Source organism: Pangasianodon hypophthalmus, chromosome 4 (assembly GCF_027358585.1).
Source record: "Pangasianodon hypophthalmus isolate fPanHyp1 chromosome 4, fPanHyp1.pri, whole genome shotgun sequence".
NCBI lineage: Eukaryota > Metazoa > Chordata > Actinopteri > Siluriformes > Pangasiidae > Pangasianodon > Pangasianodon hypophthalmus.
The window spans coordinates 2,643,426-2,658,973 of NC_069713.1; the positions used below are offsets into that span (position 1 = coordinate 2,643,426).

Sequence of the window (15,548 nt, forward strand, 5' to 3'; positions counted from 1 at the left end):
GCTCCATTTTCTCCACTTGTTGATGTTGATGATGGTCTCCACCGTGTTCTGTGGTACATCTAATGTTTTGGAAATTCTTTCGTACCCCTCTCCTGATCAATACCTTTCGACAAGTGAGATAGCAGGTACAGGCTCTGTAAGCTCTTTGCGGACCATGGCTTCAGCAGTCAGATGAAACCGAGAAGATGTCAGGAAATCCTACAGAAACAACTGGCCTTTATTTGGGGTTAATCAGAATCACGTCGTTGATGACAGCTGAACGATAATTACTTTTGAACCTGAATTTGAATGTGATTGGTTCATTCTGAGCACAATCACATGCCCAAATATAAAAGTGTGTTCATACTTACGCAACCAGGTTACTGTACGTTTTTTCTTTTTCTTTTTTCCTCTAAAATGTTTCCATTTGTTTTTGACTTGAATGTTGTTGGGTGCTATATCACATTAAAGGTAGAAAATGATCTGACATGATTTATCTCGGGTTCATTTTTTACATCAGAAAAAACCTCCAATTTTAACATGGGAGTGTAGACTTTTTATATTCGCTGTATGTGTGTTCAGAATTTGGTAGATACTCCTGTTCTCTAAGTGTGTGTAAAGCTGTGGCTTCATGCCATGCTCCTTCTGTCACACAATAGCAGGAACCAAAATAAAGAGGTGGAAAACAGAGAATCTATACAGCCTTAAAAACTGCACTATGGTGTCCAACAAGGGTCCGTATTAGGTCCCTTTTTATTCTGTCTTTCTATCAAGTTCCTTAGAAATGTAACTTGCAAAAATAATGCTGGCTTGAAATTTAGCAGTGAATGAGCCTGTTTGCACGCAGACGTTCCCTCACCAGCCTCTTTTCTCTCTCTTGAAGTTAATAAGACCAAAAAAAAAAAAAATGCAGCTTGTCACGTTACCGAGAAACTGCAAAGTGTAAACTCGTCTGTCCTGAAGATGTCGGAAAAGTTACAAAGCGCTGACACTGGAGACTCCTTCCATAAATCTTAAATAAATGCTTTTCTTACAGAAAATGATTTTTTTTTATCCCTTTATGTGGATCGTCCACCGTACGAGTCCCTCTGAATGAGCTGTTACTATAGAAACAGTAACATGTTCAAACGAGTGCATTAATATAAACCTATTAGGGCTGCTGTTGTAGAAGATTAATCAACACCTTAAAACCAATCAGATTTGAGACAACGCTGTGGTTTAATGCAGTATAACTTCAGGAACTTCGATGTTGCTTCATGCAGGATGGAAAACAGGAACTGTTGCTGACGTGAGTGATTTAGAGACGCGGTAATTACATGAATTTCATTAGTACATTCCTGAGGTATACCTTTTGTTCCCTGGATGTGCTTTATTACCCAGAGATTAATCTGCAGAACTCGTAGTCAGGACTGAGAAGGCTTTTGTGCGAGGGATTTATCGACACACAGCTTGGAGCATTCTCTTTCAGATTAACGGTCAGTCATTAAGCAGCTTCTAGTGGATTTCAGATTGTAAATTTATTCTTTCATTTTTGTGCAGTTTGCAAGAAACTCATGAAGTAACGATACATCATCATCACATTTTCTGCTCGGATGTTTTGGCATGCAGCCAGCAGGCTACTCTTAGCCCTTTATCGGCTGCTTATTTAGCTAATTAATCACTGGGAAATGAGCTGACTGAGGAGTTAGCGCATTGATTGGATTGCATTTATTGAGATTAGTGATCAATGCAGGAATCTTTTGTGTTTATCTCCACAATGAACTCAAAAGGGAACAAAATCTATTCTGGCTGAAATCTGATTAGTGGCTTTGTTTATGTGGAACATCCAGCTGCTCTGAAGGACTGAAGGTCGTCCGCTGCTGTAACACAAGGTCGCCTGGGTTTGAGCAACCCGAGAGAGAAATGCCTTTGTGTGCGGTGATGTCATCCACTGTGTGTGTGTGTGTGTGTGTGTGAAAGACTTGGCTGTGAAATGGATCCTAATTCTGTACCAAGAAGGCAGTCTTTAAGCAGTATTGAGTTGTTTGGAAAAAGCAGAGCTGCTATACCTGATACAATCGTTCGTGTCACTGCAGTGTCAGTGTCACTGTGCCATCTGTGTACATTCTTTAAATGGAAAAAGTTATAATAACTAATGAAGAATTAGTTATTGATTAGTGAGGACCTGTGTGCCGCCCAGGCCCGGGTTTCGTTTCAGAAACCTAAAAAGTGGTGCAGATGTTAGCTGGTTAAGAGTACATGCTGCTTTTCTCACTGGTCAACACATCTTACTGTATATGAGAGTCGGTGTTCTGTCCTCACATCACACATCACCCGAGTGTCGATATGTTTATCCACGAGCTGACTGCGGATAGCATTCACTTACGGGCTAGTGGTAGATCCTTAACATCACAGCGCTACAGTGCAAAAATGACAGCAAGGGAAAATATCTTGAATATAGTCAATTTTATCTACTATTTCCCATCAGAAGATTACAGTACCCCAAAAATAAGATTATTAAACCTATTTCTAGACATTTTTAACTCATTTCAATTTCAGTTTTATATTTTCTTGTTCCATTGGCTGCTTCTTTCTAAAAATAAATGCTTAAAATAATCACATTTAAATTATTTAAAACAATTGTGTACCAATACAACAAGACTATTTCAAGGTTGAATTGAATAAAAAATGACTAAAAATAAGTTTAGTAATCTTATATTTGGTTTATTATTGTAGGCTGATTGGCATTTCCAAATTGTCCATAATGTGTGAATGCGTGAGTGATTGAGTGTGTGTGTGTGTGTGTGTGTGTGTGTGTGTGATTGTGCCCTGTGATGGGTTGGCACTCCGTCCAGGGTTTTCCCCCGCCTTGTGCCCAGAGATCCCTGGGATAGACTCCAGGCTCCCTGCAACCCTGCGTAGGATAAGTGGTACAGAGGATGGATGGATAGATTGACGGATGTAATCTTTTTTGAAATGCTAAATAAATGGAACTATATTAAAACTATTTTCACTTGTTAATGTCATTTTTGCAGTGCGCTGCCAGAGTGGTGTAATTCATTTGATTTGTCTGTGTGTCACTCATTTTAAGATGCAGTGAAATAGATCTTGAGAAATGCATCTCCTCGATATATTAATTCAGCAGTAACCACCTGAGTGGCACTGTAGTGGAGAAATTATTCATATTCTTTAAATCTTCACGCCCAGTTTGTTGAAGCTCTTGGTTTTGGGTAGAACAGTGAATTCTCCTGGAGGATTTTTATAGAAGTGGAATCGAAATGCTGATGTAATTAGCATCTCCTCTCCTGTGTGTGTGTGTGTGTGTGTGTGTGTGCGTGAGAGAGAGAGAGAGAGAGGGCTGATCGGTGAGAGAAGAGGAGAACGAGGTTGGAGGTTGATCTCAGACTGCGTATTCAATACCTGCTCTGAAATTACACACTGGTTCTAGGGTAATGCAGAGAGCCGATCTGATCATCCAGCCATGCTTTCTAAAACTGCAGAGTGGGTATGGATTAAGGGCTGACTCCCTGAGCCTGCAGAAATCTACAGCGAAGGGCACAGAGGGCACTCCATCAACAGTGTTCACAGATGTTTGGTGAAATGTGGTAGACGGTAAAAGGTTGATGTCTCATGCTTTGCGTTTGCAAACGGTGTGATGGGTATTTCTGTTTCGAATCTGGCTGCAGTCCCAGACTGAGACGAAGACTCTGTTCTGTACAGTCAGGAACAGCAACGGAGGGAAGGAGGGAGGAAGAGAGGGAGGGAGCTGAGGGAAAGACTGATGATGTCAGTGCTCAGTGCAGGTTGGATCGAGGCTGTGCCAGATTGCAGTCTCTCTCTCTCTCTCTCTCGCTCTCTGTGCTGACTGTCACTGTTTACATCACTGCATGTCATTAGTTCAGTTCATTTTTATTTATATTAATGCGCTGCTTCTAATACGTTATCGTTTCTATAGTAACAGCTCATTCACAGGGACTTGTACTGTAATAAACGAAATAAAAACAGGTGTAATCATTGATATGGAGAAGTTTTTTGTAAGGAGAAATGTGTTTATGTAACATGTATGGAAGGAGTCTCCAGTGTCAGGGCTTTGTAACAGTCAGAGGTAAAGCTGGAACTTTAAGTTTTCCGACGTCTTCAGGACAGAGGAGTTTACACCTTTCAAATTCTCAGTAACATGAAAATAAGAGAAAAATGCAGCTTAACTTCAAGTGAGAGAGAAAAAGAGAAGCTGGTGAGAGAAGAACTGTTTCTAGCTGCTATAACGTAAGTGACAACAGGAACTAACTTGTTTTGCAGACGTTCCACAGCATTAAATGTAACTATAATTGGATAAAAAGCCTCATGTGTTGTTCTTTAATAAATTAGAATTGTAATTATTAAGAAATGATTGTGATTTAAGAGAAATAAAACACTGTTATAGGGTCATGTTACAGGGTGGTAACAGTGACTCCGCGTCACACTGGGCCGTATCACACCACCTTGTCGTGGATTAGTTTCCTGTAAACGCGCCTCCTGCTGTGTGCTATTCCATGCTGATTATAATGGCCATAATGGGACAAATCGCTCACTTCTGCTAAATAAACCAGGAACACTGGAGATGCTGCAATGGAAATGTAACAGTAAAGCAAAGATTTGACATTAAAGCCTGCATATTAAAGACTGGAAGCTGGAAAGAGATTGAGTCACATCTCAAATCTATGACAGATAGAATGAACGAGTCCTTTAATTCCCCAGTGTTTAATCTGGACTTAATAAATCCTGATGTGTTTACACCCTCGGCACAGCTTAACAGCAGCACGGCTCCGGCTGTTCCAGGCTATATATAAAACACTCTCTGTCCAGTCTCTCTTTCACCTCTTCGTTTATTTTCACTCGGCATGTTGTGGCGTGCTGCAGTGATATACAGCGCCTTGCATAAGAATTGGACCCTTTGAACTTTTCTACACTTTAGAACTTGAAACTGAAATGGACTTCGTTGAGATTTTTATCACGATATGTCTAACGTTTGATGGTGCAAACTATTTATTATTGTGACACAAATGTTAATTAAACAAAAAAGCAGAAATTTGTTGCATAAGTATTCACATCCCTGGGTCAGTACTTGGTAGAACCACCTTTGGCAGCAATTACAGCTGTGATTTGTTTCTATTAGCTTTGCACATCTGGATCCTGATATTGTTGCCTATTTTTATTGGCAAAAATTCTTTGAGCTCATGGAGATGTTAATGCTCAGTTGGACACATTCAGCTTGTTGGTGTTGAACCTCTGCAGTGTAGCTTTGGCAGTGTGCTTAAAGTCGATGGAGAGTGAAGCTCCGCCCCCAGATGCAAGTCTCACACAGACTGGAACAGGATTTCTTCTAGCACTGCCCTGTATTTGGCTCCATCGATCTCACCCCTGCTGACGAGAAAGCATTCCCCACAACACTATGCTACCACCACCATGCTTCACTGTAGGGATGGTGATCTCAGGTGGTCCAACAAATGAATCATAACCCTGTTTTTTCCAGAAGCTAGTCGCAGACTTGTTTTGATAGCTGATGCTGGTTGTTATGTCTGGTCCATTAGCTGTTGGAAACGTTGTGTTTTCACGTTCCTCACCTGTCCGTCTAACATTCTCATTAGCGCGATACCTCAGGAACGAGTGGTTGAATGTCTGTAGGATATACAGGGAATGATCATCGTAAGCAGCAGATGAACTGATTAGATTTTGGAATTGATCCAAATATGGTCAAGGTCACAGCAAGGTCAAATGTCTGACCTTGTTCTTCAAACTGAATGTTCTTCAATAGCTTCCTTCATATTTAAAGTATATTTTAAGGGAATTTCAGGCGTACACATTAGTAACAAGAAGAACGAGACTTGTTGGTGGTGGAGGTGTGCTACTTGACTCTGGATTTTTCCAGAAGTAGGTGGATTTATACTGAGATCACGTGACACTGTAATTGCACACAGGTCGACACCATTTAACTAATTACATGATTTCTGATGGAAGCTTATCGTTTTGGTGTAGATTCATGATGGCCAATTATGGCCACTTCATATTCTGACACAGAACGTTTGTGCAGAGTCTCTCTCAGCGATGGCCTCTTAGGGCAAGTGAATGTGACAGATGTGATGATGTGAGTAGTAATCGATGAGGATGAGAAACGAGGCCGTCCCTTCCACTCAGAAAGCAGGGATAATTATGCTTGCTTATATTCCAGGTCGTGAATGGCTGAGGTCTTGTCAAGAGGCAAAACTTTAGACGGCTGCACCACTCTGGAGTCTCGTGTTTTGTTTTGTTTTGTCTATCTTTTTTTTCTGATGAATTTCTAGAGCTGGTGTTTTCCAGTTTAATAGAACACAAAAAACGCCACGTTCCTTGTGATTTACTGCTGAGATGTCCAGCAAGACAGCACTCGATTTGGAACACAGCCCTGCAAACCTGCCGAGATGGATGCAGGCACTAAGCCATTAAGAGCGTTAAGAAAGAAATAATGTGCGCAATATCCTCCGTCTTTCTTTTCAGCATTTCAGTAAAAGAAAATCGTTCACAACGCAGGAATCAGCCGAGATGCCAGCTCTTCCGAATGAGTCAGTGGAAAATATGTTAACAGTGCCAGTGACAGCAGCAGCAAGCTGTTCATGTTGTCATGATGCTGATGATCCATTCAGAGATCCGAAGGAACTAATTACAGAATGCTGAAGATTTTTTTTAGCATTTCTTCAGAGCTAAAGGTTTATACCATGATTAAATCAGCTTTAAAGCAATTTTTCAGGCACTGTTGAACATTTTGTGCTTAGAATGATGGCTCGTATTTGTGCTTATCCTAATGTTTTTGGAATGACTTCTGAAAGTAGAGTTCAAAGATTCGAGCAGCGTGCCTATTGACTCATTCGGGTTTGATAATTAAGATATATTCAGCAGAAATTGAGTTATTTTGGGTCAAGGTTCCAAACAGATCAGGGTCAGGGTTAGACTCTCACTGTGAATGAAAAAGCTTTTATGTTTTTGTAACGCATTATTTTCCATGATGAATATTCTGTGTAGCAGATTTGCCTTCTGTGTTACATATAAATGTGTGTGTGTGTGTGTGTGTGTGTGTGGGCGGCAGTGAGCTCATGAGAGCGCCAGATGGAGGTCAGATATCTCTGGACTGGTTTGATAATGAAGACAGCCTCTCTCACCCCGACTCGCCCACTCGGCCCACCGTCCTGCTCCTGCCCGGTCTGACCGGAACCAGCCGCGAGTCCTACATCCTGCACATGGTGCAGCAGAGCCGAGAGCTCGGATACAGGTGGGTTACAACCGGTCTGATTGGAACGCCGACCCTAGGGGCAGACGCAGAAAAAATAAACATTTCCTCACACATAGGAGCACCCACAGGGCACGTCGTCTCATTTTCACGCCTGTAGGAGAGCCTGGATTCCTCACTGGAAGGGCGAGCTAGAGGGCACTTCATCACCTTTAGAGTCTCTTCATTTCATCACTTTTTTCATTTGAACGGCAGACATTAGGGCACTTCATCATGTCTTCTTCACTATAAGCACACTATCACAGTTTACTGAATATGAGAAATATTTTTCTACATCTAAGTACTGTACATATTGCAATATAAACCATCTCTTTTGTTTTTCTTGTGTTTATATTGCCCTACATTTGCCATATATTGCCATATATGTGGTTATGACTGTGAAAGGGCTTTATAGTAAAATATATTATTCATACCCTTTATTATTTATCAAGCCTTTTTTTTTTAAGAGTGTGTGTATTAACTGGGTAAGTGTGTGGTACAAACTCCAAGCTATTGCTATTAATAGGGTTCTCTTACAAATGAAGGGTTCTTAGATTCCAAGAAAGGGTTCTGCTTCATAATGCGAAGCTCTCTTAAAAAAAAAACTCCTAATGCAGATTTTATCTGCTTTATCTGGGAAAAAAAGCAGGAAAGCAAAGTGTTTCTGTGTCTATCATATCGCTGTAGCGATGGACAATATGTACGCTTTCTTAAAAAAAAAAGTCTAATTTCGAATATTTGCATGTATTGTGTCACAGAATGGAGATAGAGGCGGATGCAAGTGCAGATCATTTATTCTGTAAAGTGCAAACAAAACAACCAAAACCATGAAAACAAGAACCATCAACATGAACTGTGGATACGAGGCAAGAGACATAAAGGCTATAAGCAATAATGCAGCACAAACAACAAGCACAGCAGAAGCGTGATGGTGAGATGCTGAAAGACTGGAACTTAAATAGTAGTGCTAACAAGGAGACACACAGGTGAGAGTGATTAGGCAGACATGTGACGTGCTGGGGCTGATGGGTAATGTAGTTCTGCGCCCTTTGGCATATTGTAACGATGTGCTCTGAAATGAGTGCTTCTCCGTATGGTTTGTGAACTCCTGATGAACAGCGTTAATATTAATTTACTGCTTTATTACTGAATAAAAAGATTCATTTCAATAGTTTTTTTGTATAGTGCTTTTAACAGTGGCCATTGTCACAAAGCAGCTTTACAGAAATAAATACATTCAGGATATAAATTTTAAACTTAAACTTTAAAAGCTGAAGAGAGAAGCGAGAGAGCGAGAGCGAGAGCGAGAGCGAGAGAGCGAGAGAGCGAGAGCGAGAGTGAGAGCGAGAGCGAGATAGAGAGAGAGAGTCTGCAGTGTACTAGATCAGCTCTTTTCTCTCAGAGCAATACTGCTCTTCACACACCATGGCTGCGTACAAAATCACGTACTGTGACAGAACCTACTGCATTCGATTCAATACCTTCTTCATTTGATTCAGAACCAACTTCATTCGATTCAGAACCAACTTCATTCGATTCAGAACCTACTGCATTCGATTCAGAACCAACTTCATTCGATTCAGAACCAACTTCATTCGATTCAGAACCTACTGCATTCGATTCAGAACCAACTTCATTCGATTCAGAAGCAACTTCATTCGATTCAGAACCAACTTCATTCGATTCAGAACCAACTTCATTCGATTCAGAACCTACTGCATTCGATTCAGTACCTACTGCATTCGATTCAGTACCTACCTCATTCAATTCAGTACTTTCTTCATTCGATTCAGTACTTTCTTCATTCGATTCAGAACCAGCTTCATTCGATTCAGAACCTACTGCATTCGATTCAGCACCTACTGCATTTGATTCAGTATCTGCTACATTCGAATCAGTACCTACTGCATTCGATTCAGTAACTGCTACATTCGATTCAGAACCTGCTGCATTTGATTCAATACCTACTACATTCGATTCAGTAACTGCTCATTTGATTCAGAACCTAATACATTTGATTCAGTACCTAATGCATTTGATTCAGAACCTACTGCATTTGATTCAGTACCTACTGCATTCGATTCAGTAACTGCTGCATTTGATTCAGTACCTACTGCATTCGATTCAGAACCTAATGCATTTGATTCAGTACCTACTGCTTAGCCGCTGATACAGCACCTACTGATCAGTATATGTGTGTGTCGTATGAGTAAAATCCTGACGTACTACATCTGCCATGTTGGCATTGTCATGTGACCTATGACATCATAGTAACTGCAAAAACTTAAAGAACCTGCCAGACAGGAGCAACTGTTTTTTCTTGTTTAAACCTTCAACAAGTTAACAATTGACTCAGGTGTTGTTAAACAAGTACGCTTTAACCACAAGGAACAGCGTTTAATACCTGTAGCACTTACGCTTAAAAAGAGCCGACGTGCCACCTTCTGCTGTTTTTGATTCTGACAGCTCTTCCATGCCAGTCCCAGTGCCTTATGGGATAGCGCAGTTAGGGAGGGGGTAGGTGGTTGTGGGGGGTGGAGTTTTAGGGAGGGGGTAGGAGTTTTAGGAGGGGTAGGAGGTTGTGGGGGGGGTAGTGTTAGGTGGTTGGGGGGGTAGGAGGTTGTGTGTGTGTGTGTGGGGGGGGTGTTAGGTGGTCAGGGGGTGGTGGTTAATGTCCACTCAGCATCTTGGAGTTGGAGTCTGTCTGTAGAGCTTAATGGATTAACACTCAACTTCATACTGCAGCAAAGACACACACACACACACACACACACACACCCAGGCTAAACTACATGAAGGTTATTAAGGTTGTTAAACTCTATGCACTTTATATAATCTGCTCCAGCCTCCAGCTTCATGATAAATAAGGAATAAGTTCACGGTCCGCCATGTATTTTCTGTTTCAAAATAAAAAAAAAAAGAACGATTTTCCAAACAGTTTTTGCCTTTAGAATAATAAATATTACAAAAAAGCTGTTGTATTTCTCCTTTGCCTGTTTTTCATCATCTCAGATTCATTTTGAGGCTTAAATGTTTTTTTTTGATTTATGAATATTTGATCTAGAATTTGGAACCGTAAAAAAAGAGTCAATTTGAAACAAACAACAACAACAAAAAAAACCTTCACCTTGATGCAGATTTGTGTCTTACATTTGAAGGAAGGGCAGAAACCTCCGGAAACTGTACGAGTGAAGTGTGTGTGTGTGTGTGTGTGTGTGTGTGGTTTGCGGAGATGTCTGAACGCTGACTCGTTGTTTTTTCAGATGTGTTGTGTTCAACAACAGAGGCGTGTCTGGCGAGAAGCTGCTGGTAAGAATACAACTTCCTTTTCTTCTGGGTATGTGGTTACACTTTTCATGTTTCGCTGCCAAACACACAGCAACAGAGACACATTTATCATCAAAAAGGGGCGGAGCTTAAGTGACAACTTATCTTTTAATGCTTCATCTGAGTGAGTACAATAAAATACTGATGTTATATTCACACAATATAGTAACTTGGCTAGCTACTTAACATCAGATAGCTAGCAGAAGTGTGATGAAGTGGAGTTACTGTTACTATGCTAACGTTAATTTCCTCTAACAGCACGTCCCCCCGTGTTTTATTCCTCTTACACCACAGCAACATAGCAACGATTACAATTTATTCATTTGTTAAATAACACGTATTTTTCATCAGAAACGAGTTTGTTTCTGTTCTCACTTACGTTATAGCAGCTATAAACACTCGTTCCCTCACCAGCCTCTCTTTTATTCTCTCTTCAAGTTAATAAGACAAAAAAAACGCAGGTTTTTACGCACGTTACCGAGAAACTGCAAAGAAGCGTAAACTCCCCTGTCCTGAAGATGTTGCACTACTTAAAGTTACAGATTAACCTCTGACACTGGAGACTCCTTCCATAAATGATAATTAAATAAACATCTCACAGAATATCAACGACTACACACATTTTTTAATCGGTTTATTAGCAAAGCGTCTGCGGTACACGTCCATGTGAATGAGCTGTTACTATAGAAACGATAACGTATCAGAACGAGTGCATTAATATAAACCTGCACTACTGTCAGAGCTGCTGTTCAACAACTTCTGACCAATCAGCATCCAGAACTCAACAGCGCTGTAGTAACTAGTTATGTGGTTAACGTGGTTAAGTGGTTAGTGTGTGTGTAGTTAGTGTGTGTGTAGTTAGTTAAAATTACACTGTGTATTAAAAACACAGGATTTTGTGCTGTGGAGTGGAAAGAAAGTGGAGTGTCACTCAACAAAACCAGGACGTGTCTCACTAACACATGCTTTATGAAGTGTTGTGTGTGTGTGTGTGTGTGTGTGTTGCAGTGTGTATTAGAGAGTGTAAGATCAGAATTCTCTCAGTCCTTTAGAGCTGAAAACACAAACATCTGCCCTTAGAGGTGTGTGTCACGTCCTCTAAATACGACACACCCGAATTCCCAGGACAAGTGTAATAATCCCACTGGGAGTGTTTTACCTTGAAACTGAGGTCAGTCTCACACCTGTGTGTGTGTATATGTGTGTGTGTGTGTGTGTGTGTGTGTGCTCCAGACTCCTCGGACGTACTGTGCAGCGAACACGGAGGATCTGGAGACGGTGATTGAACACGTCAATAACACTTACCCAACCTCTCCCATCATGGCTGCTGGAGTCTCCATGGGAGGGTAAAGATTCATCTCACACACACACACACACACACACACACACACACACACTCATCCTTTATCTTCACTTTACACCTCTGAATTTGCAGAAACAGAATCATCATCATCATCATCATCATCATGAACTTTTATGTCCTACATGACATGCATTATGTATTATAGCATTTAAATGTAATAATATAGAATACGAAAGAAAGAAATCTGACCCTACTACTAGTGCTGTTATTTCCTGCACTATGTAACAATGTAGTGCACTTCTGTAGGGATTAGTGAACTCAGGCCCAAATTAGAGCGCAAGTGCACTCTAAAGAGTGTAAAAGCGTTTTATTTGATAACCTGTGTAGTGATGTAGTGCACCTCTATAGGGAGCAGGGCACTAAATCCCAAATTAGACATCCATAAGAGCACATAGGGTGTAGAATCCATTATATGAGCTATTTAGTGCACTTCTGTAGGGAATAGGGAGCGGAGACGGAGGGCACTGTTAGAGGAAAGACGTAGCTGATATATGGACATTTAACAGCAAGAATATTACAGTTTTATTGAAATAAAGGCAGTAAAAATGTGAAATATTCAGGTTCTCCAGGATCACCGCATGCACGCGCAGGACCCTGATGTTTTCATTATTCTGCATAACACCGATCGAGTGTTTATTTTTATCGAACAGCTCCATATTTCACATTCTAGCCATTGATATAGTGCGTGTTCCCGAAGGCCAAGTGTTCCAGCGTTGATGTATGTGACAGCGCAGCAGAAATGTTTTAACACCTCTGTACACACTCCGCTGTCCTAATTTATCCCCCGCATCCATTTCCACAAACTCAGCATCTGAACACGCAGGACTGAAGAGCTGGCCCAGCATCCTGCCTCGAAAAACACACATTTATTCACTTCTACACAGCAAATGTTGCGCACCTTTCTGCTCAAATGGTACACAAACACTGAAATGTTTAAGAACGCCTTTGAGAAAAGAAGAACGTATGGAAATCATTCTCATGGCTGGATCAGGAAGGTTGCGATGGACTTTAACAGGAAACATGGCGAGCACATCACACACCACACTGTCGCCAAACTTATTAACAAATTCAAAAAGGCTGGAAGACTGAACATCCACGAGCATCCACTGATGAAGACACAGCTGACGTGGTGCTGGAATACACAATCGCCTGTGTATGGAGACTCGCTGTAGATTTTACCACACAGTCCCATTCGGCTACGTGTTTAACACTCGTCCACATTCAGCAAATCAGCAAATTAGGTGGAATTTACACTTTAAACATTCGAGTTTCAAGACAATTCTTCATCCATAGTCACTCTGAACACTCTTTTTCTATGGAGGTTTGATATTTTTATTACTACACTTTAAAAGAAGACACACTATAGATACAATTTATTGAAAAATCTGAAAAAAAAAAATCATTGATGTGACCTTATGTGATGTGTCTTGAATTAAAAATAAAACTAAACGTCTAAACATCTTTACAGTCAATATGTGAAGGAATTCAACTATACATCTTTACATTAAAGAGGCAAAATAAAGATGAGGATACAGTAAAGATTTAGAGAAAAAAAATTGTTGAATGGAGTGAACTTCATTTTTCGAGCAAAATGAGTCAAATTACTGTATAATGGCTAAGAGCTAAATGGCGCTCAACTAGAAACAAAACATCGTAGCGTCTTTCAACTCACATTCCTCTGAACCGAGTTTTAAAGGCCTTGCTTTTACAGAGCGCTAACGTTCGCTGTCGTTGTCGTTCCTCTGCAGGATGATGCTGGCGAACTATCTGGGTCGTAAAGGTCACGCTACGTGTCTGAAGGGTGTGGTGGTGTTCTCAGCCGGCTGGGACGTGTTCGAGTGCACCGCTTCGCTGGAGAAACCTCTCGATCGCTTTCTCTTCAACTCCTACCTCACCAGCTGCCTTCAGGCCTCCGTACACCGGTACACCAGGAGGGCGTTACTATCCGAACCTAGCCTAGCATTGCATAATGTCCAACACTGTCCGATCACGAGAATGAACTTCCCTATAAACACGAGCGAGTTTGGTCCGTTTTACTAAAGTACATTTTAATTCTTCATCGTGCAGACGCTAGTTAGCTAGCTGAATACACTGCAAAAAATAACGTCTAAATATAAGAAACAGATGCATGATTTCAGAAGAGACAGACTAGAAACAAGTCCAATGATCTGCCAGCGCAGTAAGATAATCACACTTGGTAAGATTTCTTGAAATAAGAAAACATATCTAGGCTTTAGAAAAGAACAAAATGTCTTAAGATAAGCATTAAAGCACTTATTCCAAGCAGTGTATTTAGTCTAATTAACTTAAAACTAGCTTTTTAATTCATTTTTAAACACTTTATCTTAATTTGTTAAAATATCTTAAAATCAGAGCTACTAAACAAGAGAATTCCTCTTAATTCATTATATATTCTGACTTAAAATGAGACAAAGCATTTAAACTTAAAACAAGACTATTAAAATCAAGATCACGCATACATATTGTCAACAATTATTTATTCAACAACAAGCATTTGGAATAAATAATACTAATAAAACCTTCTTAAAGTCTTAAAAGATACAAGGCTGGCCTCAGACGATGCCTGTGATGGTAAATAAACTTAATTTGCAGGTAAAATAAGTAACTTTAAGCTTTGCTAACTAAGCAAAAAAAGATAAATAATCTTAATCTTAATAATCTTACACAATCTGCTCTTGCATAGTATTTTATTCTTAATTAGATCAATAAGATTTTATGGCTAGATATAAGATTGTAAGTCTTGACTAGATGAGGAGTTTTTGTAGTGTAGTCAGATTTCTCTAGTATTTCCTATTATACGATTAATAAACCTATTTCTAGACATTATTACTTATTTCAAGCTTGTAATTTGTTTGTTCTATTGGCAGATAATTTGGCTTCTTTTAGAAATAAATGCTTAAAATGAGTAAAATGATCTGCCAGTAGAACAAGACTGTTAAGCTTGAAATGAGCACAAATGGCTTGAAAAAGGTTTAATAATCTTTTATTAGGTTTATCGTAATCTTATAATAGGAAATACTAGCTAAATTGGACTATATTCCAGATATATTCACTTGGTAAGACACTGTAATATGCTGACTGTGGTCTTTTTTCCAGACACAGGCCTGTTCTCGAGCGGAATTACGACATAGACCATGTGATGAAGGTAAAACCTGCTTTTCTTTCTCAGTACGGCGAATCCACCCGTCCAATAATCAAACCTTCATACGCTTCTGATTTCCTGTCTTTCAGGCTAAAACCATCCGAGAGTTTGATGAACGTTTCACCTCAAAAATGTTCGGCTACCCGACTAACGACGATTACTACCGAGACGCCAGCCCCATCCACAAGCTGAAGTCGGTGCAGGTGCCCATGTTGTGTCTCAACGCAGCAGACGACGTTTTCTCGCCGAACCACGGTGAAGAACCCTGAAATGCAAACTCTTTCCTCAGCATTGTTTCCAATTCTCAAGTCTGATTGGTCAGAAGGTGTTGATTAGTTTTCTATAGCAGCAGCTCTGACAGTAGTGCAGGTTTATATTAATGCGCTCGTTCTGATACGTTATCATTTCTATAGTAACAGCTCGTTCACAGGGACGTGTACAGCGAACGCTCCGCTAAT

General features: G+C 40.3%; 1 protein-coding gene across 1 annotated transcript in view; it reads left to right on the forward strand.

Annotated features, from left to right (window-relative positions):
• abhd3 (abhydrolase domain containing 3, phospholipase) overlaps positions 1-15,548 on the forward strand; it is a 31,051-nt gene that overhangs the window by 9,318 nt on the left and 6,185 nt on the right. The window contains exons 3-8 of the mRNA XM_026910113.3: positions 7,058-7,240; positions 10,501-10,546; positions 11,798-11,910; positions 13,676-13,849; positions 15,045-15,093; positions 15,180-15,345. Coding sequence (XP_026765914.3) covers positions 7,058-7,240; positions 10,501-10,546; positions 11,798-11,910; positions 13,676-13,849; positions 15,045-15,093; positions 15,180-15,345 — 731 coding nt within the window. The remainder of the gene's footprint in view (positions 1-7,057; positions 7,241-10,500; positions 10,547-11,797; positions 11,911-13,675; positions 13,850-15,044; positions 15,094-15,179; positions 15,346-15,548) is intronic.